The 20,373-nt window shown below is 34.9% G+C and overlaps 2 protein-coding genes and 1 long non-coding RNA gene across 5 annotated transcripts; 2 read left to right on the top strand and 1 right to left on the bottom strand.

The window, feature by feature from the left end:
- Positions 1 to 408: 408 nt before the first annotated feature.
- LOC119076254 (putative phospholipase B-like lamina ancestor) lies at positions 409 to 20,272 on the top strand. Of its 3 annotated transcripts, none has more exons than XM_037182924.1 (5): positions 409 to 887; positions 9,545 to 9,646; positions 17,579 to 18,282; positions 18,345 to 19,536; positions 19,596 to 20,267. In XM_037182924.1, the coding sequence occupies exons 3-5, from the start codon at positions 18,023 to 18,025 to the stop codon at positions 20,151 to 20,153; spliced, it is 2,010 nt and encodes a 669-aa protein (XP_037038819.1). In that variant the 5' UTR covers positions 409 to 887; positions 9,545 to 9,646; positions 17,579 to 18,022; the 3' UTR covers positions 20,154 to 20,267. The 3 variants fall into 3 exon arrangements, with proteins under 3 accessions (XP_037038819.1, XP_037038827.1, XP_037038836.1); XM_037182932.1 differs by lacking the exon at positions 409 to 887 and adding an exon at positions 8,887 to 9,364 and having other exon boundaries at positions 19,596 to 20,272; XM_037182941.1 differs by lacking the exons at positions 409 to 887; positions 9,545 to 9,646 and adding an exon at positions 13,068 to 13,215 and having other exon boundaries at positions 19,596 to 20,272.
- Positions 13,985 to 14,998, bottom strand: LOC119078253. Its single transcript, XR_005087961.1, has 2 exons — positions 14,861 to 14,998; positions 13,985 to 14,744 (listed from the first exon to the last, which is right to left on the bottom strand). It is a non-coding gene; the product is annotated as an uncharacterized LOC119078253 (long non-coding RNA).
- Positions 16,243 to 17,425, top strand: LOC119077140 (nucleosome assembly protein 1-like 3). Its single transcript, XM_037184323.1, has one exon. The coding sequence runs from the start codon at positions 16,340 to 16,342 to the stop codon at positions 17,342 to 17,344; it is 1,005 nt and encodes a 334-aa protein (XP_037040218.1). The 5' UTR covers positions 16,243 to 16,339; the 3' UTR covers positions 17,345 to 17,425.
- Positions 20,273 to 20,373: the final 101 nt, after the last annotated feature.

Here is a 20,373-nt window from a genome sequence, read left to right as displayed (position 1 = left end):
ACCGGGACGTAATTTGAGCATCTTACAACAAAATGACAAAGAACCAAACCAATACACATACATGCCACGTGCTGTTATTAAAAGAACTCCAATTTATGGTCTTGATACCGGTTTACTACTTCTGGGAAATTTACCTGTTCCGTCCATCTCACTCAAGCCAATTTGCTAAAACATACATCCTGCGCTCACACTCACGAGAACAATTCCATTCTTATCAGGAATATAATTCCCCTTTAAGCCATGTGGATCTACTACACCATACAATTTTATCGTCGCCGTAAAGAAACTACACTATACGAACAGCATAGTATAGTTTACGTATAGTCGAGTATAATTCATTCGAAACGATGACGATTTTATTAACACATAAATTCATTGGCGCACCCATACAGACTCAGTTCATGACGTATGTCTCCTCGCTTAAATTTTAAAAAAATATGAATTTTCAATGACTAGTTTTTATCTCTCTTTGTGTAGACTACAAATCGTCGTTATTCAATCATTCATAAAGTGAAATTGTCCACGTTAAGTCGTTCGCGTCGTGTGTGCATATCAGAAATATTTTTTTCAGTTCAAATCCGAACGTTGTAGGTATTTATAACCAGTAAAGCCAAGCGTAAACCGTGCTGAACTCTCTTTAAAAAAATTTTGTGTTTCCAATGTAGCCACCGAATTAAAAACGTGCGTTTTTGTACGAATTATAGTGAATAATTTTCAAAGAATTTCCATTATTGTGAAAAAAATATTTATTTTGCTATAAAAATATTATTCGATCGCTGAGACAATTTTACAACAAATAATTGTCATATTTTGTGATAGTTTGTGGCTAATCAATACGCTGTGTTATCTGAGTGTTTCTGAGAGGTTTTTTCCGTCAACTACAAAACGTAAGTATTTCAGTGTAACATATAGGACATGCTACTCTATCAGCCTCATTAACATTTGCGCAAACATATTGAAATTTTGTCTGATCGGCCATATCAATCGTTCGAATTTTTTTTACACGTGGCTATTGTACCCTGACCCTAATATTATCATTTGGTAAATGTGATTCTGAATCTCACTCGGCAGGATTTAGCAATGCGCGAATCTTTAAATAGACAATTCGTATAATTGTAACCGGTATGGTTCCTTAATTATATACTTTTATACAATAAAACGGCTGGTAATACACACAGTGAATTCTATTTAATTATTTGATTTTAAAATAATAAATATATTTACTACATTCAACAACATTCATTGCAACTAAAGCGCATCATCGTTTATTTTCATCCACCTAGCAACAAAAGAAAAACTTGTAGTCCGACATATGTCTACAAGTCCTATATATATACACAAAAATTTAATTAATCATCGAAGCGCCATTCACTTAAAATAAATCAATGGAATTCGGACTAGGTTATCATAATGTTTAAGCTTATCAACGAATTGCTAGCGATTTTTTTGGCAAATTGATCGTTTGTCGCAGTGCTTCATCAATTTTCTGAGGTGATTATGCTTTTGGAAGAAACGTTAAACTCTAACAAGGTCGTAGACACAAACTTGATGGCTGTGATGTGATACACATGAAAAATGTAGATTAACATAGGCGCAGATACAGAATTGTATGGATGATTGAAGTGTGTCATTTGCTTTTAATTTGAAGTATATCGACGTGTACATTGTACATAAAGTTCTGTTGAATCACTAGTTTAAATTTGTATTGACGTAAAATAACAATTTCGCGATTTCATGAAATTGATTCAATTGAGTAAGTTTCAGGCAAGCATTTTTCAAGCATATTTTTATCTCTTTTTCTTTTCAAATGTTTGAATTGCGGTAACATCTTACTTTTCAACGACACCATCAGTCTAGCCTCATGAATGTAGATTTCGAGGAATTTTTCGAGGAAAAAAAATCAGTTTGAAAACAAAAACGTTTCTCAAGTTTAGTCAACAAAAAGTTTTATTTGAAAAACATAAAAATTAATGTGAAACGGGATTGGATACTACAACAGTTAGTCACTTAGTTGATGCTATTTTGTAAAATGTTTGGCCTATTTTATTATTTCGAAAAACAAAATGTAATTTTGTTGAAATTTCTGCTGCTCATAAATGTTATCTTAAGAGAACCAAACATTTTTATGTTAAAATCGAGGTTGAAGTATTAATTACGGAGTTGACATCGTTCTAAAGTGATTATTTTTCTGAAAAATGCTTAAATCTACGTAATCAATTTCATCCTGCTTTAAAAGGCAACCATCTTCGAAATAGCAAACTATCAGAAGTCGTTACATTCAAACCATGTTTCATCATTGACACCTGCTAGCTACTAAGTAAATGTTTAAAGTGCCCAAAACTATAATATAAATAATTTAATTATGGATATATGCCTGCGCCATTTGGGTTAGCAATTCTCATAGTTTATCTATATGTGTCAATATTTATGACTCGTGCTTTATTTTAACAACTAGTAGTAGCATTAACATAATAATTAGCATTTTAGCTATTTCTTCGTATTGTTTATTTTGGATGCACGCGCTAATATTAAATTTCCAGTTTCCACTGAAAATGTTACCCGAATACAACCATTAGCTACGTTTAAAATTTCCGTCATATTTATTTGCATGAAAAACATATGTTCTTACGACAGATTACGTCGCAGTTGTGCAGATCTGTAATTAGGACAGAATGATATTTAACGGACCACTTTCCGAGAATAGTAATGATGCGAATTTCAGTATCATTCGATCCTTTCGCCCATGTTCTAGTATACAGATACACTGAGTTAATATTTCGATAAAAAAAAGAATAACCGAAAGTCATACATGCCTTATCAATGAGTTGCGCCTTATTTTAATTCAAATAATTAAATATTTACCCAGACTTTAACTTATAATCAATTCAGAATTGATAAGTTTCGTCTACTAAGTAGAAAAAAATGACATTTTTTCGTTCTTTACTGCCAGCTTTAATCCAAAAAAAACTCCAAATTAAATTACAATAACAAATTTTCTCGCTAGTAGATTCGAGACAGAATGGTCATAATTTGCGATGAGCTTAAGGTTTTGCTTTGTCATCTGTGATCGACAGAGATGGTAAAAAAGAGATTAGCCCAGCTTAGTGTTTTCTCCATGTTATAGACTCTATGTTAGCGAAATGCTGGATTTGGTACATTAAACATTGTATGAATGATTGGAATCTAACTGAGAATTCCACTGAGACTTTCACTGCGTTGACACAATACACGTTTTCAGAGGTTGGATTAGTCTTTGTGTAACCAAAATGTTCTTCAACCGATATAATATAATTCAAACGTTTTCCGCAAGTTCTTGTGAATCTTTTGACTTCAATTGTTAACCTGTTACACACGGCAAGCATATGACAATGACCAGTGTTATTATCGGGTCTATTACTTCCATCGATCAAAGTATTTTTAATCTGTTGATTTCAAATCTTTTACTTCAATTTTTTTAAACATGCATTTTACTATAATGAAGGACCATATTACCCAGAGCTTGTCATTATATATGTCGTCGTTATCGATAACAGATGAATATCAGAGCAATGAAAGTGTAAAACAGGTATGGTCTATTGTCCGCCGGGAGGACATAAAAATTTGATTTTCGTACTTAAACGCACTCATTTTCATATTATTTTGACATAAAATGTGAGTGTGTTTAAGATGAATTCACCGATCGACCATACCTGTTCTAGACTTTCATTGTATCAGAGTATGTGACAGGGTAATCTTTCCTCGGATGTTTCCTTTCGTCGTCACATGAAATTTTTCTACCTTCTAATTTTGGAATTTCGTCTTCTGATGTGTAAACTGACTGAGTAAGCTCTACAGTTTCCACTATGAAACCTATTGCGTTTAAGTTATGAACATGCCATTCTATTTAAAACGTATAAAGGTGATCGGCTGATTCATACATTTTTAATCACTAAAAATGCAGGAAATTGAATAAAAATATTTTCAGATTGTACTCAAGTATTCTAGAGTATTAGTTGCAAATCACTGCATAGCATCTGATTATTATTAGAAACATTATCAATACACTGAAAGTCAAGGCAATTCAAGTGATCAATCTGTTCATAGCGTTAACATCAGCATTTTAATCACTGCACGGCTATTATTAAAGCTTATTAAACGTTGCAACGGGCGATAGTTTTTTTTTAATTATATTATTATTATCATCGATTAACTTTTACGATCGACGCCGTTGTTTTACATTTATTGTTTATGTGCTCGTTGCATTATCATATGAAAATGAAATTCACTTGAAAGTTATTGCATGTTATATGTTATACTCTTTCCGATTTATGTGTCTGGTCTGCATTATAGGTACCATTTTCTGAAATATGTTTTCTCTTTCCGGATTTCTGAGATTTTTCTTGATATTTTAATGTTAACAGGCCTAAGCGATGATTCAGGTATGTACCACATCATTTAGCTCAAATTTGATGTGATTCATCAAACCAATGTATCAATTTGACCATTTTACGTGGTGAATTTAATTGATGACTCTGAGTGTTGACTTTATACTTCTGGTCCAAAATTCCCATCTGCGAAATTAACTCCATTTGATTATAAGCAACCAAGTTATCATCACATTTATGAGTGTTTGATGTGTATTTTATGTGTGCTCAAACCAAAACAATTAGTAGCCATTTTACTGACGTATTGGACTTCATTTATATAAATTCATTGATTTAAATAAATTTTACTATGGTTTTATACGGTCCAGCCACAAAAGCTTGTTAATATGTTTTCGATTTAAATGTTCAACGAAAAATCACATAGAGAGTTTAGAAAATGTTCGCCAATTAGCACATTTCAATGTTATATTGGTTTTGTTTTTATATTAGTCGCTGGTTTGGTAACTCTAAACATTGATTTTGCGGAACACAACATTTTTGCGATGATTCAAATATAAACAAATAAACTCAGAAGTGATTATCACCTCTGTAGCCTCTGGGCCGTTGATACGGTTTGTGTTGTATGCGTACTGCGTACGTGGTTACTTGGGAACAACTATGACGTAGGTTCTGTACAATAAGTCAGAACAATTAAATTTATATTTAGCTTATTAGGGTATTTCCACCATGAATTACGCAGATACATTGTCGCTGGTTAACAGGACTGTTGGTCATATCAAATTACGCACTTGCTTGGAAATTTGTTGTTTAGACTAGGGTGAGGTTTGTACCCAGTGGGAAGGATCATGATTGTATTTTATATGCTGTGACGATCTATCAACGGTTTTCAGTATCATCCCCCAATCGTAATGACGATACACCAAATTATTTTGACTGACAATAACAATAGTCATTTATCTGACATGCACTGACAAAAATGAGCTGAAAATCTTACCTGTTGCAGGTAACGTTGTCTCCAGGTAAACTACAATAGCTGCTACAGCTGTAGCTCTACATACAAAAAATACAGCTGTATCATACAATATAGATTACCCGGAGACAACGTTACCTGCACCAGGTAAGATTTTCAAATCCTTTTTGTCAGTGTGGAATAAAAAGTAGAAAAGTCCAGATTTAAGTAAACTTTTTGTCTCCTCTAGTGCGTGGTGTAATAAGCCGATTCGCTTTCTGTGATTCTGACTGATAATCTAGTGATTAGTTTTTCCTTTTTTGAATCAGAATTTTCAAATTATTTCTTCCAGTAGACTTTATAACTTTAAAAGTTCTAAATACCATCTATATGGTAATTGGCCTACAATGCGATTGCACAATATTCTTACTAAAATCAACTTCATTTTTTTACTTTTCTGATGTGAGCCTCTTCATTCAATCAAACCAACTTTGTATCAACTTACCCGACCTTGCACAACAAAACCAATACATCGAGACGTTGTGATCTTACCTTACCTTTTTATTGGGGTGAACGAAATATCAAATTGCGACGAGCAAAAGCTACTCAATACGATTGACTTAAACAAAACAGACCCGCCGAAGTTCATTGTTCTAACAAAATGTTTACAAACTGACGGCCGAACATTATTTTTTTCATATAGCAAAAATGAAATTCTTTGTTTATTTATTTAAAGATTAGTATTAGTCTGAACTGAACTTATATCTTCATAATAAATTAGTTCTGATGTTTATATTATGGATATCCCTTGATACCAAACGTCTCTGAAAGTTGTTCTTAGCTAATTGTTTATTTGCTTTTTGAACATAACCGAGAATGACCAATAAATACGCAAGCGAGAGATTATTATCAGTGATACTCGCGTGTGTTCGTAATATATTTTCTTTCTGGAACAGTTTGATGAGCACGAGTATCTCATTTCGATTAAACTGAAATGCTGTGACGACACAATGAAGCTGCACTTTGATGTTTCCGTTGAACTGTTTAATTGTATCTGTTGAATGCTATTACTATGCTGGTTGACGATACAGTAGTTTAGTAGTTAGGAATTTATTTTTCTTAAACAATCTGTTGAGTGACTAGAGGATAGTTGAATTTTGGTTGGATACATCAGGAGAGAAAGACTAAACAAACAATTGCTGTTGGGGTTCTAAAAGCTTTATTGTAGGAACAATCTATTATACGTAAATACATGCAGACACAACGGCCCTTGTTCATAATGAGAAACTTGCGTACCATTTCAAAGTTCAATCTTTGTTGTCAATTAGTTTTTGCAATTTCATCTTCTCTCTCGCGGTCTGTATGTTAATCAAATTAAGTTGTTTCACCAAAACTAATCGCTGCAATTCTTCAGTTGTAAGATTTTCTGTTTCGGGTAATTCGAATGGATTTTTTAGATCATCTTCATCCTCATCCTCATAGTAGCTTTCGTCGATTTCCTCCAGCCGTAACTTTTTCGTCGAATTTATATCCAAATATTTCTGCTGGTCGTTATCGGGTGTTCGTGTGCGTCTCCTACGTCCCCCCTCGATCTTTACATGAGCCATTTGTTTGGATTTGAAATCATTCGACTGTGAGATGAACCCATTTTGATGTGAAGCCGGTTTTCGTGAATCGTTGTAGTCATGGTGTATCGATGATACTGATGCTATTGTCGGAGTTGTTTCGGTGACTTCTGGTGCAAATGCAGACCATGATACTTGATCCATCGATGAATCACCATAAACGGAGCAATGTTCTTCTTCGACTTCATTGAGAATATTCATGAATTTTACTTGCCACGGCTTCAACAGAACACTAGGCTGTCCCATTGCCTTTTTCTTCAGCGCAGTTTTTATGTTGTGTATTTTCTTTCGAATCTGATATTCGTTCGACGATCGTCCAAACGTTTGCTCATACTGGACTAAGGCGAGTTTCATTGCCAATTCCTTTTTCCGCTTTACTTCGGACTGTTGGCCCTTGTTGAGAAGTATTTTTATTTTATCGTGCTCCAGTATCTCCACGAATTTCGCCTGCTTATCATCGGTAGTAAACGAATTTTCGATTGCCTCATCTTCACTCAAAATGATAACACCTTCTTCAAGCATTTTTATTTTCACTTTGACAATATTCTCAATGCAATGACAAAAGTTCACAGAATATTCGTTTCGAGTTGAAAAGACGACGTCTTTCTATTTCACTTGTGTGTATAGTGTTCCTTGTATAAATCAAGCGTCCGTCGGTTATGTTACAGAAAAAAAAATTCCAATCGTCTCTTCTATACACTATTCCCGCAAAGATTTAATGCATTTCAATCCAACTGATGTTACACATAGAATTTATGTGTTAGACCAACACAACCATACGAAACGTTCACACCAGTTCACACTCTAACGTGAAGCATCTTAACCGGTATACAAGCACTGTAATATAGCATATGCTTCGTTTGATTTGGTTTTCCGACGATACGATATGACAATATTTAGCACTGTGTGTAGTCCCAATTACATCACAAAATGGTTATAAAAATAGGTTTTTTTTCGGCGTTGAGGATGAATTCATTAAATGTTTCAATTTGGGATCGTCAATTGATTGTTCGAGACAATTTATATGAACACTCTACGTTCCTAGTACACTTTTAACTTAAGTTATTTTCTTCACAACAAAACTTTAGCCAAATAAAAAAAAAATACTAAAAACGATGAATGTACCAAGCAAAGACTAGTGAGAGACTGAATAGTAAAGAACTTCAGAGCATCTCTTTCACCACTGCGCATGACGATTACCTGTACTTTGCTTATAGTTAGTCCCCTTTTCAATATATGGGTTTTAGGTTTGAGAGAATTTTTTGAAGAATTCACAAGTGATCGTATGGTAGATTCTATTCCCGTGTGCTTATGTTTTCATATTCTTTATACATGAACTATTATGTTAAGTTGCTGTACAATTGGCATGATTGGTGTAACGAAAAATTGGATGGCAGCTGGATGTGTGCATACATTTATAGGTACAACGAACAAATAAAGTGTGTATAAAGTAGCGAGGATTGACTTCGATAGTAGACAGCACATACACATTCATACGGTCTTTTAGCATGATGATTTTTCCTTTATACTTCTTGAAGTAGATATTTGAAGTTAATGTAAAAATAGCAGGTAAAAAAATATAATTTGAGTCATTTCAAAAATGTACCTTTCATGTGGTACGAATTCCTAAATTTAGGTTTCTGAAACTTCTGCAGAAATTGTTTCTTTTTCGGTTCGATGGAATCGAGTTTGCAATATGCACCGGTTGTTTCATTTTTATATCGTCATGATTGACACAGTTTTCCAAAATTACAATTTTTACGGTATTTGGAAATTAAATATCATCTCAACAGTGAAACGACATCTCCGTCTGCTTAAGCAGAAAAAAGATTTTTTTTTTAGTATGACTCATCATTGAACTTAACATTTAAACTGTTGTCAATTTCTTCCGAACATTTATATCTATCGTTGTGTCGTCTAAAAACAGACTACAAATAAATGTGTCAAATACGCTGAGCAAATACGTTCATACGTATGTCGATTGTTGATTATGCAGATGTACCTCATTAACGGTTGTCTAACAATTTTATTAACCTTATTTTTCTCGGAAAACATGTTGTCTGAGGTCAGGTTCGCTAAAAATCTACAATAACATTTACGAAAGCCACCAGTCACAAGCCTAATTTATTTTAATCACTCAGCCAGTTAGTCAACAACAAGATGTTATCGAAATGAAATAAATACTAAGATACCAAACAGTTAGTAGAGAAAAATATTTTTTTACTATAAAAAGTAACTTTCCATTCATTGACTTACGAAACCGGAAACAACCTGTAAAATTAAAGTGTCGAACTGGAGTCTGTGTTAAACTCGCTAAAATGGCTTTGAACGAGAAAATTATCACCGAAATCCGGATCTGATATCGGTCTATATATATCAAGCCGTAAATGCGAATTTGATGAAGAAATACTCATTAATACCAACAAGTAATTATAAAAATATAATTTGCAAATGTTAAAAAAACAACAAGTCATATGATTCTAAGACAGACGTTCATTTCCATTTTTGGATTGTACTCACTATTACTATCTTGCATAACCGCATCAATAATTTATGAGCTGAATGAAATTTAATTCAAATTCCTAAAATTTATGTCATTGTTTCAGATCTTGGACACGCAATAGGAAAGTGCTATCAACCACCCTAATCGCTCCTTATTTTTCGATGGGTTGAGAAGCGAATTACATTTCCTGACATTCAGGATAGAGGTAAGATTTTGTAAAATTCTATTTTTAAATTTTTTTAGCAATAAATGTTTATGATGATGAATACGGTGTCATAATCGGAACTCGGTCAGTTTAGAATGCTGAATAATCGATTGCTGACATCTGTTCTTGTTGAGTTTTTCTTTTCCAATAGTGTGAACAAATTCGATTCGAAGAATTTCATTAATAATTTTAATATTTTTGATTCCACAATTCATGTGTCTACGAATTTTGTGCATTGTTTGGAAATTTTCTTACGTCGTCGGTCGGTTCTTACTAATTTTCCAAATCATTAGAGGACATCAAATTTTCGAAGCTAAGTGCTAAAACGGTAACACTGACGCTAAATGTATGAAGAGTGGACTGTCAGTTAAAAAAAAAATTAAATATTGACTTGACGAATTTTGATTATACATAATGCGTAGTGCATGATCTCAGGACAAGTGATTAGTTTTTCGATCGGACTTATATCTGCTATTCATACATTTAGCGTTAGTGTTACCGTCTCAGCATTTAGCAAGCCGTTTTACCAAGCCTTTTACAGTATTGCTCGAGTGTTCAACCCTGGGATAGTGAACATACCTTACAGAAACTGCTAATCATCTGTTATTGACTGCAATGGCAAAAATAATAAGCGATGATCTTCGGTTGACGTGGTGTTATGTATTGAAATGTATGTTCAACGGATAGATTTTGTCAAACATCAACACAAGAAGTAACAGATTTAATCGTTAGGTATACGCTACGGTTGACATTTTTAAATGGTTAAATTCTGTAGTACTAAGAGTTTGTTTTACGTCTTAATGAAAATTCAAGATTTTCCGATTGTCAAAAAAATCCAAACACTGTTACAAGCATTCTACTAAAATATGTTGTACATGTGCACACAGTGTAAACAGACAAAGAGTTCTAGAACTTGGTGTGTCTGTACCACAAAGTAAACCAATTGTTTTACAATTCAACAATATTTAACATACTGTTTAAAATCTGCTGATTCTACTCAGCACCGGCCTATCAGGCGGTGTATGGACAAAATATTAGAAAGTTTCCATACAAAAAATGGAAAAGCCCACCAGGCATTGCCCGTTTAATCTTAGGGCCAGTTTGTACGTAATCTGGCTTGTTGTACCAAATAAAAACACACAAAACAGAAAAAATACTTCCTACTATTAAACACGTTCAGTCAAACAAAAAAGCTAAATTTTTCTGATTTGCATATGTGAAACGTGCCTCTTACCGTTTTCTTATCACTTTTAATGGATCGTTAAAACCGTAACAAATTGAAATACATTTTTCTAATCAAAACAATGTCTACGATAAGTAAATAAATATAAATAAATCCTTGACAGTGTTCAATGTTTTATTTAAAATAAGAGCAGTTCATTGAAGTCTAAATAACCACGCGCGAAAAATCTATTTCGGTATTGAACTTTTGATTATACAGACAGTCGATATTCAAAGTTAGAGAAATATTTCCGGTGTAAATACCGGCATAATATTGATAATGTTGTTTGTATATAGAAACACTTTGGATAAAATTGCCATATAACTTAGGTTCTTACTTTGAATTTTTGTTGAATTTAATGTTCAAATCTATGCAATTGGAAAATCCCACCTGCGTACACAACCGAATGAAAACCCCATTTTCTCAGCGGTATTTAATTACATTCTTGGCAGTGCTGTTTATAAATCACAAATTCATCGAATTATTTTCTTTTTCTTCGTTTATTTTCAATTAAAATTCTCCAATGGTCAAAGTCAAAGTCGATTTTCCAATAAATGCTAAATAAACGACCACTTAAATATAGATAAATATTTCACTTGTTTGTTCAAACCACAGCACCATGTGATGGAAAATAGCAACATGCTTTTGAATATATACAGACACTTTAATCTCAATTATTTTTATAAATAAAAAACGATTCAAGAGGTTTGTGTGAATTTCTGGTTATTGCCAAAATCGAAATGCCAAAATGCGTTGAACAGAAAATCATTTGAGAAACCCAAAAACATTCATTTTCGATTCATTCATAAAGAAAATTGTGGTCATAATGACGACAAGGTGAACACTACTGGGAATGAAATAGAATCCCAGTTATTAATAACCAATTTTTCATATTAATTTGGCGTACTTGTCATGAGTAAATATTTGAGGAAAATGCGACTTATATACTAAGAAGTGTTGATAGAAGTTCAAATTTAAATAAATAATATTTGCATCCGGATATCGATACAAATATCAATATTTGTTGAGTAAACTCTCGGAAACATTCTAGTAATTCCAATCCCAACAGTATAGATCTGAGGAGTGAGAATGAATAATTGCATACAAATAATTGATTAGTAGTAACAAATATGATTTCTCTTCGTCTTTGTCTTCGACGAAGGCATATCAATCAAAGAAAATTGCACCGTTGTATGACGATTCGTACTTGAAAATAGTTAAGACACTAAGCCTGCAATTGGAGGTACTTTCTTCCGATCTATTTTTCCTATGCGACATATAATCGTAGAATTATAAGTGAGATCAATCTTGATTTAAATGTCATCTTTATAAATGACTGACTTTAGATTGGACACTTTATCAGAAAATACAGAACTGCACACATTTATCCCGTCGAATTATGCAAAGCTTATTTATTTTGACTGTAACAAAGTACTTTTGTTTTCCACATCACACCCCGTTAAACTATATCTAACGTCAAACCAGTAATTTTCGCATTGAACTGCGTAAAACCCGAAAAAAATCGCAGATAAACATCATTTCAATTGAATATTCATAATTGAAAAATAATAGTCAATAAAAAGCTTATTTTGTATTGGCACAAAGTGTTTGCCGAAATATGTTTATTCAATCGGTAAATTTTTAATGTATCCTTCATCGTAATACTGAAACAATATCAAATAAAATTCACCATATCATCATGCAAACAGAACCGTGTTGGCATGCGCGAATTTCTTCAAATTTTCTGCCGAACTTACTTTAACATCATTCCCAATTCACTTGTGTAGCTTTTTATCTGAAAAACATATGAATATGAGTTTAAAAAACTCGTAGCTTACCGTAGTATCAGTTTTTAAAAAAATTGAACGAACAAGTATCAATTGAATCGTCGAATCGTTAGGACATGTTCTTAAAATGAAAATTCACACACAAATTAAGAACATTGCGCATATAACGAGCTTTTCGTTGCTGTTTAGTGAAAATCATCGGCGTAAGATGATTTAATGTTGTTAACGTTGCTCTGGTAAACGATTCATATAAACACGGGTTGAATATAAATTAGTGGAAATCTTTACCATAAACAATTGCGGATATTATTGTGCCAATAATACGTTTTTAATTTGTTTATAATAAAATCGATTCGTTAAAAATTGAAAGGAAAATTATTTTTTTTATGAAAACTTTTCTCATAAAAATTTTTTATTTTTTTTTTATCGTGTGAAGTGTTTCAGTGAGTCGATGGATTTTATTAACTTCCATCTGAAAATTATAGACTCATTAGAATCAGACTTTGATTGAACGATTTTGGAAAAGTGGAACTGTTTAGAATTCTTCTACTTTGAAGAAAGTGAGTAAATAAATTGATTGATTTAATATTCAATATTTAAAGGGATTATGATGTAGAACTTTATCAAGTTCATTGTCATTCGTTAACATAAATTCTAGAAAAAAGATTAGATTGCAAAATAGTACCTGCAGCGAAAGAAATAACTCTGATTATCGGAATAGTCAGAGTCTTGCCTGGTAACCGACAAAAAAACCACCTCAATCTCGATACTTAAATACTCTTAGGCAATATGAATTAGTTAAGTACTCTCAATCCGAATCCTTTATCTATTTTCTTACAACCGGTGACGGTGGAAGAAGTGGCAGGCATCATTTTGTCAATGGATGTTGATAAAGCGACAGGATACGACGGCATTTCGGCTGCTTCCCTAAAGTGCTGTGTATCTGCCGTTTCATCTTATCTCTGTGACCTTTTTAACCTCTGTTTGTTCCACGGCGTCTATCCGGATGATCTGAAGGTCGCTAGGGTGGTTCCAATTTACAAAAAAGATGACTCTTTTGATGTAACCAATTATCGACCGATCTCTATTCTACCGGCAGTCAACAAAGTTTTAGAGACTATCGTTCAGCGTGCCGTCTTTAGCTTTCTCGATCAATGTAAGTTTTTCAATTCTCGTCAGTACGGTTTCAGGGAGGGGAGTGGAACCCATACTGCCCTGTTCGAGCTGATCAACATGATCAACAAGAGGATTGATGAGAAAGAAGTGGTCTCTGGATTGTTTATTGATTTGTCAAAAGCTTTTGACACTGTTATTCACGGATTGCTTCTAGCTAAGCTTGAGGTTGCCGGGATCCGTGGAGTAGCGCTCAGTCTAATAAGGAGCTATCTCAGCGATAGAAAGCAGTGTACAGAGTGTAATGGGGTCAGGAGCGAAATGACTGACGTAACGGTTGGTGTACCGCAAGGAGGTGTACTTTCACCGCTGCTTTTTATCATCTTTATAAATGACTTTTTCGATCTGCCGATCAGGTCTTCGCCGTTCGGTTTTGCCGACGATACCAACATGTTCGTGTCTTCAGCCTTGATCTCTGACAACGTCGGTAACCTTTCAGATGACCTTCGTATTGTTGCTGAGTATTTTCGAGTTAACAAGCTGACACTGAATTTGAAGAAAACCAAGGTGGTTCACTTCCGTAAGCCGCACGTCAAAATTGATGGATTGCCTGAACTCTTTTTCAATGGTGTGTCGATTAAGGTGAGTGCCTCGGCCAGGTGTCTGGGGTTGTTGTTGGATGAATTTGTCAACTGGAATGAGCACATAGCCGGTATATGTGGTACCATTTCCCGTGGTATCGGTGTTATGAAAAGACTTCGTTTTCTGCCGGTGAAGATTCTCCGTCTTATATACTTTTCAACTGTACATTGCCACCTTACATATTGCGCAGGTGTCTGGGGTTCTGCCAACAAAACTGTGATAGATGAGTTACAAGTTCTACATAGAAGAGCTCTCAAAGCCGCTCACAAGCTGCCATCGCGTTACCCTACTAAGCAGCTTTTCGAAGTTGAGTTCCCCCGCGTGCTTACGATTCCTAAGACTTATGAATTCGCAGTATGTAAATATGTGCATTGTTGTCTGCACGATTCGAAACACCATTCTTCGGAATTTTTCGACAATGTGAATCGCTACGGTACGAGGTTCTCCTACCTTCTTAAGAGGCCACTAGTTTCGTCTAACTATGGTAAGCGTAGTCTGCAGTATGCTGGACCGACGCTTTTTAATGCATTGCCTCGGACGCTTAAGAACGAAACTCGACTCGAAAAATTCACACGTGGACTGAAAGCGTACTTGCTAGCGCGGAGTGACTTTTAACCTTAACTTTAGTTTGCATTTAATGAACAATGATGCACGATAAATCATTAGATCACGGTAATTGATCTAGGAGCGGACGATTGACTTAGTACTGGATTACGATTATGTTTTTTGAATTTGCTTCGAATTTTTTATTATAAACGCTACCATCGTTTATTCTATTCTAACTATCCTTGCTTCTGCCCATTTTATTCTATTTTGCTGTTGATTTTAATTAATTAGTTTTTGTTGAGCCGGCTGTTTTGTTTTATCAATTTTTTCTTTCTATTACTCAATGTTACTTTGATTCATACTTTGTTCGATTTTATGTTAAGTACCTAAAATAGCTCCTTAGAATTGTTATTGAGCATACTGGAGCTATGCGGTTTTTATGTTCAATTTGAGATCTTATCAATAAATAAATGAAATGAAATGAAAAAAAAAAAAAAAAAAAAAAAAAAAAAGTACAAATTTCAAATTCTGAATGGCAATAATAAACGAAATTTCTTTTGCTAAGCAATTAGCAACAAAACTCAACCTCAGCCACCAAATATTTGCAACGATAATTTGTTATTAATTTTAGTAATTATACTTGTACGTCAAGTAAATACAATTTACCAACAGCAGACGACGTCCGTTCGCTAATATATTCTTACGACGATCATTCAATTCGTCGCCTTTTTTTTGCACAAAAACAAATAAAATTAAATTTACACAGTTTCGAAACTAATATTTTTTTGCGATTCTATTTGCTTACAATCGAATTTCAATTAATATATTGTAGCCTGTTTACCCAAAAAAGCTAAAAAAAATTGTCTATACAAACACGGGTTGTGTACATGTGAAAATGGAGTCGGTAATGTTAGTTCAAAAACAAAACTCTAAATGCAAAACTGATGTACTTAAGACTTAAGTACGTTGCGTAACAATTAAAAATTTTCCGTGGTACACCTTTCAAATTTGGTACCACGTGATATCTAATGCATAATTTTTCGATGAAATATTCACTTCAATTGTCCTTATGAATTCTTCCTTTCAATTGTGTATTAACGTACCTTCGATGGGTGGTTTCTTTTCAAATGTATTGACGCATTTAACAAAGATTTTTGTGGATAATTTATTTCTCCGAACTCTAAATGCTTATTATGCATTAGGCTGTTTGAAACCATCTCTCAGGTAATTAATTTCAAATATAGGACCTCGTATAGGACTTATTAAACGACCTGAAAATTAAAAAAAAAACCAAGCAATCCGTTACGCATCCACAAAAATTTTAATTTAAAATCGATCGCAAAAAGCTCAACACATCAAATCCAACCAATAAACCACGAAAATATGACCGATACTCAAATCATAAACGATGCCATCGAGCAAACCCTTTCCGTAACTCCTATCGATCCAAACGATGGTGATCTGGACTATTCTATAAAAAACAAATTTATCGTGGAAAAAGTTATGCAAAGAAATTCGCATCTACAAATGCTATCCCGGCTATCACCGGAAGTCCGCAAACGACTACGCGCCCTCAGAAAATTACAATTGCAAACAAATGCTGTCGAAATGGAATTCAGTGAAAAAGAATTTGAATTGGAAAAAGCATTTCATGAGAAACATCAACAGATTTTGAATAAAAGATTTGATATTGTCTGTGGTAAATACGAGCCGAATGATGACGAATGCGATCTCCCTGATTCAGAATTGCTGCAACGAATCGATGAAAACATTTCGATGATTACACAATTGAGTATTGATGGACAACCGGAAGGAAGTGAAAATCCCATTAAAGGGATCCCAAATTTTTGGTTGCATATATTATACTCGAATCCGATGCTCGACTTTGTGATACACGACGGAGACGACGATATTCTAAAACATTTGATCGATATTCGTGCCATTTACCAGTCACAACCACATTTCGCATTCATTTTGGAGTTTGAGTTCTCTGCGAATCCATATTTTGAGAATAATATTTTGACGAAGGAATACCTGTTGAAGATGAAATTCGACGACCTATTGCTATACGAGGGTCCGGAAATTTTTAAAACTGTCGGATGCGAAATACAATGGAAAGGTAATCAAAAACCGGTACAACCTTCGTTCCTAGATTTTTTCGACCCACCCACACTGCCAGCTGATGTCATGGATCCAACTTACGATGAAATAAAGAATGTTTTGGAAAATGACTTCGAAATCGGTAACTACATTAAGGACCACATAATACCCAAGGCAACATTATACTATACCGGAGAATTTCATGATGGTTGCAACCTTGGTTGTGATTCGGACTCGGCTGACGGAGAAGACACTGACGACGACGGCGTGAACGTGATAAATATTTAAAATTTATGTAAATCGAATGTTAGCTCTGTGATTACTCGCCTGTTGTTGAATGATCTTCAATAAATTCCCCCAACAATTTTTTACGAGTTTTTTAATGCTTCTCACTTTTCTGTTAGACTTTGTTGAGATTCAAACCCCAGAACGAATTTGCTTTAAGTTTAAGACGTAATTACATCGTTTAAGCTTTCGAGTTATAGATAGTTTTTACAACACTTTTCCTTTTTTGTTTTTCAGGAAACTAACCATAACAACAAAAGGTCTCATCGAAACTAGCGCATACCTAGTCCTCTAGCGGTATATCAGGTCTGAAACAACTACAAAAATACTACAAAACATTGTCCAGTGGTGAAAATCACTTCCGATGACAGTATTTGATTTGTCATTGAAACTGGCGTCCGTAGCCGCATTTTGGTCATTCCCAGTCACATCACTAACGGACGTATTTGATGCAGTTGATCTAAATTATTTGCTATAAAAATTTTGGAAACATCGAGAAGTTAAACGCGAAAAAAATTCGAATTGAAAAGACCTACGTCGTGGGAAAAAGTTGAAGAAAATTATAACAACGTCAACTGAGAAAGAGAATAGTAGCTGAAACTGGTCGGAGCATTCATCCCTAGTTTTTATTTAAAATTAACATAATTACGCACCCGAGAAGAAGTAGTCGAAATAGTCGAAATGTTGAAGGTTGTCGGAGCATCTTGGTTCAAAACACGTATCTCCACCTACATAATAGCAGGTGCTGCGGTACTGTCGATATGTGCTCTGTTTATAGCTGAAATGGAAAAGCCTCAATACGATGGAACATATTGCGCAACGTCATATTGGTCGAGGCAATACAGCTTTCGAGTTGAATTTTGGGGTCAACGAAATGACTTAGCGCAAGTACCAAAAGGAGCGGCTAGGACATGTTACAAAGACTCAACTTTTCAAAATGGGTAAGCTTTTGTCATCTGATTGATTCTAAGTAACAAGACTCATCATAATTTTGTCTTTGCAGATGGTCACAAATAGAAGTAGAAACTCAGCCAGAGTACCCCGATTGGGTACAAGCCTACGGAGCTGGAATGCTTGAAGGAGCATTGACGTGGTCCAGTATCCACAAGCAATGGTTGAACACAGTTCAAGGCTTTTGTGAACAAGACGAAGGGACACAAGGATTTTGCATCTGGCTGCGCGACTATTTGGCCACAAATTATCAAACCATCAAAAAAATGGCCGACGAAAAGAGCAAAGTCGATCACTACTGGTATCAGATTCGGTTATTTTTTCATCAATTGGAAGGACTGGAACATGGATGGAAATTAGGTGTGAAGAGATCTAGAGCTGACTATGAAATTGAATTTGTCGATTTTTTAATACTTAACGCTGCACCGGATATCCATGACATTCGAATATATTATGAAAATTTCGTTAAGAACGTAACATCTGAATATGAGTATCAACCGCATCCTGCCAAAGCGTCGATGCTGCTCAAATCAATCGAAAGTGAAAATGGTACGACTCGAAAAGTTTTAATTGGCCACAGTTCGGAAGGAAGCTATGCCGCAATGTTACGGGTTCTCAAAAAATACAAATTTCATTACCACTTCAGCACGGCCCAAAAAACGAACGAAGTGTCTGGCGTTGACATTGCTTTCACCAGCTACCCTGCATCACTAGCTAGTTCCGACGATTTTTACATAATTGGAGGCAGAAAAACTAAATTGACAGTGGCCGGCATTCGGTTAGAGAATCAAAATTTGGACCTGTGGAAAAATGTGGAAGTCGATCATGGAGTACTTCTGGCTGCTCGTGTTATGAGTGCAAACCGTCTAGCTCATAGTGGTCGTACGTGGGCAAAAGTAATGTCTCGAAGTCCGGGATTTGGTTCAAAACAATGGCTGATACTTGACACGAAACGTTTACTGCAAACCGCAGAAGCCGGAAACGAAATTGACACGTTAAGCGAAGCATTGTCGGAGGTGAAAAAATTGCATCTTTTGGACGAAGACGAGGAAGACATGTCCGAAGAGCAGAAGATCGAAGAAGCTGAAGACTTCTTGGAATTGATTAAACCGAACAGCGATGCGTCTGGTATCACTTGGATCGTTGATCAGCTACCTGGTCGATTACACGCAGAAGACATGACTGACGAAATTATTTTTGGTGGCGGTGGTCTGTGGACGGGAGTTGGAATGCCGTTCTTTAAGGTAAAACCTCAGCAAACTATTTTTGCTGTAAAACCCTAAATTGTTCTGATTATTTGCAGGAAATGCAGGAAGCTTCGTTGATTGACCCGGATGAAATTAGTCGCAGGTCGTTACAGACAGTAAGCAGTACAAACATCACAGATCTCGAAACAGTTGCTAAAGCATTACAAACACGAGCCTATCGAGGCGATTTGATCGGTGAAAATGCCAGTGCATTCGGTAACATCGACATAAAACTTTTCTCGCAAACGACGACCGTAGGTGACATGGAATTCCGCGCTATTGCCGGACCACTTTATTACAACAATAAAATACAGCACACTCAACTGCAGCAAAAGCAAACTGAACAAAACCAACAGGTGGAGAATACCGATATGTCTAACAGCAACAACATCAGTAACGGCGAGAAAGAACTAGCCGACGAGCTCGGTGAAATTGAATTGTTCGCCGAGCGGCGTACCGTACGCGATGACATACGGGCAAATGCAATGACGAAATTGAATGGACCATTTAAATGGTCGAAAAGTGAATTGGACGTAGAACATAATGGTCATCCAGATGTATGGAATTTTCAACTTGTTTCACCAAAGTGGGCATGGAAACATGACACCGCGTAATTAGTTAAATTTTGTTTAATTATTTTTTTTAAATGAATTTTCTGTTTTAGTTTCAAATTTTTTTAGCAACAATTTTTCACAACAAATAGACGAATAGAATTGAATTTTTTAGCCAAAAATTGACTTTTACTTTTGAACATTTGCGTTACTGACCCACTATCCGCACACGTAAATTTCCCAGCAGCGATTCTCATGATAAATGGGTCATGCAATGACAATA

Source organism: Bradysia coprophila, chromosome III (genome assembly GCF_014529535.1).
Source record: "Bradysia coprophila strain Holo2 chromosome III, BU_Bcop_v1, whole genome shotgun sequence".
NCBI lineage: Eukaryota > Metazoa > Arthropoda > Insecta > Diptera > Sciaridae > Bradysia > Bradysia coprophila.
This window is presented reverse-complemented; position numbering and strand designations above follow the sequence as displayed.

What these genes read in the sequence shown, in the direction of transcription:
- LOC119077140 (XM_037184323.1), top strand. Translation starts at nt 16,340, where the DNA reads ATGACCGATACTCAAATCATAAACGATGCCATCGAGCAAACCCTTTCC.
- LOC119076254 (XM_037182932.1), top strand. Translation starts at nt 18,023, where the DNA reads ATGTTGAAGGTTGTCGGAGCATCTTGGTTCAAAACACGTATCTCCACC. An exon ending in GACTCAACTTTTCAAAATGG is followed by an intron (nt 18,283 to 18,344) that starts GTAAGCTTTTGT and finishes TTGTCTTTGCAG; the next exon opens with ATGGTCACAAATAGAAGTAG. An exon ending in TTGGAATGCCGTTCTTTAAG is followed by an intron (nt 19,537 to 19,595) that starts GTAAAACCTCAG and finishes GATTATTTGCAG; the next exon opens with GAAATGCAGGAAGCTTCGTT.